The 8,115-nt window shown below is 42.4% G+C and overlaps 1 protein-coding gene across 4 annotated transcripts in view; it reads right to left on the bottom strand.

Annotated features, from left to right (window-relative positions):
• Nucleotides 1-6,426, bottom strand: part of UNC13B (unc-13 homolog B) — a 341,071-nt gene extending 334,645 nt beyond the window's left edge. For all 4 annotated transcript variants that reach the window (XM_069088739.1, XM_069088747.1, XM_069088763.1 and 1 more), the window contains exon 1: nucleotides 6,094-6,426. In XM_069088739.1, coding sequence (XP_068944840.1) covers nucleotides 6,094-6,115 — 22 coding nt within the window. In that variant the 5' untranslated portion in view covers nucleotides 6,116-6,426. The remainder of the gene's footprint in view (nucleotides 1-6,093) is intronic.
• Nucleotides 6,427-8,115: the final 1,689 nt, after the last annotated feature.

Genomic DNA, 8,115 nt, shown 5'->3' with positions numbered 1-8,115 from the left:
GAGAGAAGTTAGAAGCACCCACTTTTGAAAAGGGACAGGATCAAAGTCAAGAATAAAACAAGTGGGAGGTGGGATAGGAGAGAGGGAAATATAGTCAGTCTTTTACAATATATCTACTATGTTAATGTTTTGCATTAGCCACACATGTACAACCTATAATGAACTGCTTATCTTCCCAGTAAGGGTGGGTGACTATTAATAGTATTTTACATGTAATTAGGAAATGAGACATATTAGCACTGGGGCTTAGAGATCCACCATGCCCTACTGGAAAAGTCGAAGGGGGTATGGGAGAAGATATCAGAGAGAGCAGATTAGAAGAGGGGGTTATCCTGTGGGACTGCAATTTTGGGGCGGTGGGTAGGGGAAAAACGGGGAGAAAATTTGTAACAAAATCTGACAGAAATGAATGATGTAAATTAGAAGTTAATAAAGCATTTGAAAAATGCTTTAAAAAAAATTCATCCTTATATTGAATTGAAATCTGCCTCCCTAGCACTTTGTAATGTTAATAGGATTTAAGATCTTCCTCACCCATTAATAGGCCTCACCAATGGGCCTCATCATGGAGGCCATTCATTAAGGGATTGATTAGGGGAAGCTTGCTAGTAGAAAGTTTCACACCTTTTGCTAGTTTCTAATTAGGCACCGATTCAAGAAGGTTGTGATGCCCTCTGGCTCTAAAAAGGGTATATATATATTCTGAGGTTAGCATTTTTTTTTCCTTTTTGGAGGGCAATTGGGGTTAAATGACTTGCCCAAGGTCACACAGCTAGTTTTTGTGTTAAGTGTCTGAGGGTGGATTTGAACTCTGGTCCTCTTGACTCCAGGGCCGATGCTCTGTTCACTTCAACAACTAGCTGCCCTTGAGGTTAGCATTTTGCTTTGGGGTTCACTATTGGAAGAGTGTTCTTATGATTTGACCAGATGAGACTCTGGGTAGCCATGAAGGAGCCCCTCCCCCCCACTTCCAGCTTTGAAAAACCCAGATGTTGGTGCTTCTCTCTCTGGTAACTATATATGTATTGCCTTGGTTAGACAGTTCCACTGTCTGTTGATCTATGCAAATTTCTCAGACAGTTAGAAGCCCTGTCTGGTGGTCTTTATTTCTCTGCTTATATTTTCTTTGCATTTTCTCCGAAGTTCAGGGTACTGACTTTTCCCTTGAACTAGTGGATGTAATTAAAAAGATTGCTGACTCCTTAAACAGCTCTCTTTCCTAGTGAAGCAGATCTAAGCACCCGTGCTAGCAGCCGTCCTGGGTGTGCCAGTGTGATCACCACTACACTCTTCTACTCATTTATCTTCACGTTGCTTATGAAGTCACAGAAAATAAGTCAAATTCCTTTTTCATTTGATAGCCCTTCAAATAGTTCAAAATAGCTATCATGTCCACTTAATCCTTTTCTTACCCAGTCTAAATAAGCATCTCTACTTTCTCCAATCATTCTGTATATGCCATGGTTTCCATAATTTCACCACCATCCTAGTTGCCCTTCTCAGGGCACATTTTAATCTGTCAACATCATTCCTAAAATGTGGTGCCCATAACTGAACATTAAACTCCACATGTGATCTAACCAGTGCCCTTGTCATAGAGATCATACTGTATAGTATAAAACAATACAAGGTACATCAAAAGCAGTACAAGATTAATTGTCAAGTAGAGCAAACAATAAGTTCTATTGGAATTCAGAAAAAGAAGAGATTCTGTAAGCTGAGGGAGTCAGAAAAGCCACATAGTAAAGGTAAGGTTTAAATTGTGTCTTAAAGGATGGATAAGACTTGGATAAAGGAAGAATAATCAAAAGGAGATTCCACACTATGGAAATAATGTGAGCAGTATCCAAAGTCAACAATTAAAAGACAGGCTTTGGGACAGTGAATAGATAATAAAGGCAAAGTAAAGAATTCCCATGGAAGAATTGGGGGTAATAAAATTAGAGAGGTAGTTTGGGGCTAGATTGAACCCAAGGTTAAGAAACTTTGGTTTCACCCTCTAATAAGTAAGGAGTTATTAAAGGATGAGCAAGGAAATTTCACCATTAATGTGGTATCTTATTCTATTATGGTAATAAAGAGCCAATACTAGTTATAAGCAAGATAGGCAGTTTTCTAAGGTGTAAAAATATGCTTTTAAATATATGTTAATACAAGCATTTTTAGGGCCAAAAAAGTAGTTTCCATAGCATATTGGTATTTATTTTGTGATAAGTTAAGTCACATATTAAAGTGAAGATTCAAATCATCCAGTGAAAACAATGAACAGGGGGCATACTTTTAAAATGCAGGAGAGATTAACTTTCAAACCTTGCTTGAGGCAAACAAATAGCTTGTCTCTGATTAGATGTGCAGGATGAATTGGAGAAAGACTAGAAGAGCTGCTATAAGCCTACTGTAGCTTTTCTTTTTAAAAAATTGTCATATGAGATGGCTCTCTGGGAAGTGAAAGTGGGTGGGTGGGGAATCCAGGAGAAATGTAGATGAGATAAATACAAATTATAGCAATACAAATTTATTTTTTAAACGAAGCCTATTATTTTCATCTAAGCATACATAGCCAGAAGGATGCATCAGGATGACAGAAGTTATACAGAAGGAAGAGTCAACAAGATTTTATGACCGATTTAATTGGGGTGGGGTAGAAAGAGAAAGGATCTTGTATTATTCATCTAAAGGGGGTACTTGAGCAAAAAACTGACGCACCAGCAATGATGATACTTCCCATTAATTTCTGCAGTAAATTAGCTATTGTTTGCATTTGACTACTGTACTCCAAAGTTATCTGGAGTGGAATTGTATTGTGTAATATTACCACAGAAGGTTGCTCTTAGGGTATGCTTAACATTCATAGAATTATTACAGTATAGGTTTAGAGCTGGAAGGGACCCTAGAGACCACGTAGTTCAAACTCTTCATTTTATAAATGGGGAAACAGACTCAGAGAAGTTTTTAATGATCTGCCCATGATTACACAGCTAGTGGCCGAGGTAGGATCTGAAACCAGATCTTCCTGACTCCAAAACCAACAAGTTAGCCACTACTATCATCTGCCTGTCTTTCGTATCCCCATCAAGATTAAATACAATTGAAGTCTAAGAGAAATTTTATTTTATTCTCTATTCCAAAGGCACTTTTCCTTGATATTTAAATAACACATTAAAGTGACCTTTTTCTTAAAAAGATAGCTGCTTTAATTTGTATATAGATCTATAGTTTTATAATTCTAAATGTGTGTCTTTGATCTATATTTGTATAATTATATACAAATGTGACTTGATTAACAATCTAATAATCTTTTGTGATATAGGGTTCTTACACAGAGGTTTGTAACCAGACTGAATTCAAAACAAAAGGCACAGAAATAATTTGACAAGAGGAGCAACTGAAGTGCTCTAAAAGGTAGAATTTCCACATGATGATAGTTGCTAAACTTGAATTAGGAACCAAAGAAAACTGAAATCTAAGCAAGAGTTTCTCATTAATCTAAGAGAATTTAAGAAAGTTTCTTGTTGCTAGTTGGGTCATAAGAATTAGTTTTATCATGCTTTGATTACTACTGAGGCAACCTGTTTCTATCTCTGGTAGCATAATCACTATAGGCATAGGCAGCCTTATGTAATTAAAGTAGTATCCCTCAACACAATTACTGCAAGAGAATAAGACTAATTCAAATCATCCAGGATTTTTTGTCACTATTGTCCTTAACAAGAATAAAAGGAAACAAGATGCACTGTTAAATTCTTCTCTACTCAAACCTTGTTACTTAGACGTAAGTAAATCTCTTCTGTAAACAAAGAATCCCCAGTTATTGAGAGGGAAATACACTGAAATCAAAACAAAATCCTCATCAATGAAAGATCAAGCTTAAAATGAAAAAGAAAAAAAAAAGCCTTAATGTGTTATGTAATCTCTAGAAATAGCCAAGGCCCAGTTTGGGGACTGGGTTAATGGGGATTTAATAATCCCGTGGGAGAGAGCAGAGTGGTTGGGGGGGGGGGAGTTCCCATCTGCCAGCAGAAGGGGAGACAGGATCAAGAGTAGCAAAACAACACTTCAGTATATATAAAACACATGGAAAAACTAAATCTAAAATTCTGCAATGGAGCACTCCACTAAGAGGTTCCATGAAGGAATAAAGAATGGAAATTTCATACAACCAAGTCACTTGTCTACCCCTTGTTCTGAACACAGAATAAGTCAAGAGGTCTTTGCTATCAGTGGTTATCAATGAATGCAATCAATGAATTTTCCAAATTTTAGCTGTAAAATAAAAGCAAGTGCAACAAGTGGCTTGATCTTTGTAACCAGATATATAACTACCTAAAACCAAATACCATATCCTACATCATTTCAAGCACATTTTACATCCTAATCTCTGCACCCACTACAGCAAAGGTCACTAGTGAAATTACAACACAGATCCTCATCCCCTGAGTTGTTCTGAAGGGAGTGAGGATAAAACAGACCTTCCTCCACTCTTCCCAGAAAGGACAGAGAGCCTTTCACAAGACCTGGTTTAATCATACAAGGGAGTAATCTAGACTGCAATCTTACAAAAGGAAGAGGAAATGAGAAGAGAGATGGAGTATAAACCCAGAAAAACAATAGTGGGAAGGGAGGGGAAATCATAGGACAGACTTCAGAGGTCAACTAGTCCAGCCTCCTCATTTTATAAATGAGGAAACCAAGGCCCAGAGATTAAGTTACTTGCCTAAGGCCAGTAGGCTCTATGTGGGTAGCTGGATTTGACTTAGACTCTAGCACTCTTTCCACTGGGTCATACTACTCCTTCACTGGTAGTGAGTAACAGTTGTGTGGTAAAAAAAGGTAAAAGCTCAAAGTAATAGCTTCTGTAAATTTTTTTTTTCTATTTCTTGAGGAAAGGTAGGGGAGGAAGAAAGGAAAAAGACACACGGAGGCAGGAATGATGCAGAATGAACCTTGTCAATTTTCTAATCACTCCATGACCCAGCCCAGACCATCAACCACTTGGCCAGTAAGGCAGGACATAGAAAGATGCTGTTATATGGCTAACCAACAATAATATACCATAGGGAAGCTTGGAATGGGCAGGAAACTTGACAATAACTAACAACTATGCTCCACAAGACTTTAAAAAGAAACAGGAAAGGAAAAAACAACATTCTAACTCTCCAAGTAGTTACAAGAATGAAAAATACCACTTCACGAGAATTGCTGTAACCTTTTTGTTTGTTTGGGGTGGTCTGTTGTTCTGTTTGTTTTTTAAATGGGGTAAAAGGGCTACACAGCACAAGAATCTCACCTTTGAAATGTACTAGTTGTGTGATCACAGACAAGTCATTTAACCTCTTAAGTCTGTTTCCCCATCAATAATACAAGGATAATAAGACATGTAGTGTCTACCACACAGGACTATTGTGAAGGTTAAATGAAATAAATTATATAATATGCTTTGCAAACTTTTAAGTAATATATAAACTTCAGCTAATATAATAACTACCATAACCGGGTTCCCTAAGAGTTTGGGAGGCCACGCTATAGCAACCTTACTCCCCAAGAGTTGGGGAAGGAGGAAATTTTACAACTGTTAGAGAGTTCGGATAGGGGTGGAGATCGAAGTTCAGATGCTGAGGAAAGGGTGGGTTTACAATAACCTAGTTCCCCAAGGTGGTCAGATGGGAAGAATCTTATAATAACAGAATTTGCTGCAGGTGTTCATATGGGGGGATGGGGGAGAAAGGGGCCTAAATCTTACAACTCTCAGTTTCCTCGGGAGTTCAGATGGGGCAGATGGGGAAAGAATCTTACAATAACCCAGCTTCCCCAAGAGCTCAAGGGAGGTAAATGTTATCGTATCCCAGAACCCTACAGTCCAGGTAGGGAACTCTAACAATAGATCCGCTCTCCAGCAGCTCAGGTGGGATGGATGCTGCCGAACCCCAGAGGTCTGGGTAGGGGTCTCCAACAATAGTCCCGCCCCCAGGAGCTCAGGTGGGATGGATGCCGCCGAACCCCAGCACCCCATGGTTCCGAGTAGGGGGCTAACAGCCCAGCCCCGTCAAGTTTGGAGGGGGCAGGGAGGTAAGTGGGGGTGCCAGCCTCACTCACCCCGAACACAGAGCAGAGACATGGTCCGGCAGAGGCGCGGGCGGAGCCGCCGCTCCCCACTTCTCCTTCTCAGCAGGTGCCGCGGCCGCTCGGGCTACCGCTCGCCTCCGGGTCCCCGGCTCCGGCTCCGGCCGCTCCTCATGGCTCCCGCCCCGAGCGGGCGGCGCCGGCTGCTCCCCGAGATCCGCCCCCCGCCTGGTCCCGCGCCTCAAGAGCGGAATGGACTCTGGGCGGCCGCGACCACCGGCTGGAGGCACAGGGGCAGGGGCGGGGGCAGCCGCCGCGGCGCCATCTCGGAGAGAGGAAGGAGCAGCCGGAGCGCGCTCTCTACCTCACCTCGACCCTGCCCCCCCCCCCCCCCTCCCTCCGAGATGGCGCCGCCGCGGCTGCCCCCGCCCCTGCCCCTTTCCTCTTCCCTCCTCCGGGCAGAGCTCCCAGAGCCCCGGCGGAGTACCGGCCCCGACACCACTCCCCGTCCCGCCCTGTCCCTAACCAATCAGCGCCCGAGGCCTGTCCTGGCCCCGCCCCCTAGGCGACCGGACTGGCAGGCAGGAGCGGGGTCTTTCTCTGACTCTCCGTGTAGGTGTGGCTTCAGAACAGAACAAACCCAGATACAAGCACACACGCACACACGCACACGCACATATTCTCTCATCCCTAGCCCCACACTCGCCTTCTAGCTTCTCTAGGATAGGGGCGTGGCTCAAAAGCAAAGAGGGGTGGGTCTCTCCCCTCACCTGAAGGAGGAGGAGCGTGGCAGTCCATTGCCCCGCCCACTTCAGGGACGGAGCTTCTAAGTTTTCCTCCCACCTTGGGCCGGGTTACTGGGCTCTACCTTTAGAAAGAATCTCAGCTAGTCGATTTTCTCTTTGGGCGTGGTTTGTTCTCTACAAGAGCATTTCCTTAAAGTTCCTAGGTTCCTTGGCCTAAAGGAATAACGGAAGACACCACGATCCATCCCCCTCAGAACAAGCCTCAGGATAACCCTTCAGGGAACTGTTCAGTCGTTTCAGTTGGATCCGGCTCTTTGTGACCCCATTTGAGGTTTTCTTGGCAGAGATACTGGAGTTGTTTGCATTTCCTTCTCCAACTCATTTGACATATGAGGAACTGAGGCAAACAGGGTTAAGTGACTTGTCAAGGGTCACACTGCTAATAAGTGTCTGAGGTCGAATTTGAACTCAGGTCTTCCTGACTCCAGGCCCAGTGCTCTATCCACTTCTGGGAGTTAGTATTTAGTCCAAAAAGTTATCAAGCAGTGAGGCAAAATATAAAATGATTGGCAGAAGTAATGGATACAGTGGGAAATGCAGGGACTGTGAACCAGTGAAGATACTGGGGAAATCACTTCACATTTCTGAGTCTCAGTTTCCACAACTGGAATATGAGAAATTTGGTCTAGATCCTTTTTAGCTCTAATACTGTAAACTCTCCTCATCTCCTTTCTCTATGCCTATCAGGACTGGAGGTAGAAAGGATTATATTTCCTCATCAATATTTGTTTTAACGGAGAGCTCAAAAACACCAAAATATTCTCCATTGGAAAAAGAAAATTTGACTTTTGCTGATTTCATGCAGAGAGGACCTGGCCAAGTATGTTCCACTTTCTGTGCCTCTATATCCCTCTCTGGGGACTAGTAAGAGGGAAGACTCTCTTCTTTTCATGTTGGAAGGCTAAAGACTGTGTAGCTTTAGGTGAATCATTTACTTCTACAACACTTTGGACCTCTCTGGTGACATCTCTGATGTTCTAAATTGTATTACATTTATTTGTGGCTTTAAGTGCCTACTGTGTACCAGGCACTACTCTAGGCTAGCTATACAAAGACAAACGTTACCCTTCCTTCACTTTTCCTGGAAGAAAACATGTACATGGATAAGTAAATATGAAATAATTCATGGAGAGAGGGGAGGGGGAGAAAGGAAGAACTAACAATGGTGGGAATCAGAAAAGGCCTCTCATAGGGTAGTTGTACTTTAGCTGAACCTTGAAGGGAAATCAGAGTTCCAAGAAGCAGAGGT

This window comes from Petaurus breviceps, unplaced genomic scaffold (assembly GCF_028583685.1).
Source record: "Petaurus breviceps papuanus isolate PSGF00001 unplaced genomic scaffold, PetGlider_PUasm1.0 120, whole genome shotgun sequence".
Classification (NCBI taxonomy): Eukaryota; Metazoa; Chordata; class Mammalia; order Diprotodontia; family Petauridae; genus Petaurus; species Petaurus breviceps.
This window is presented reverse-complemented; position numbering and strand designations above follow the sequence as displayed.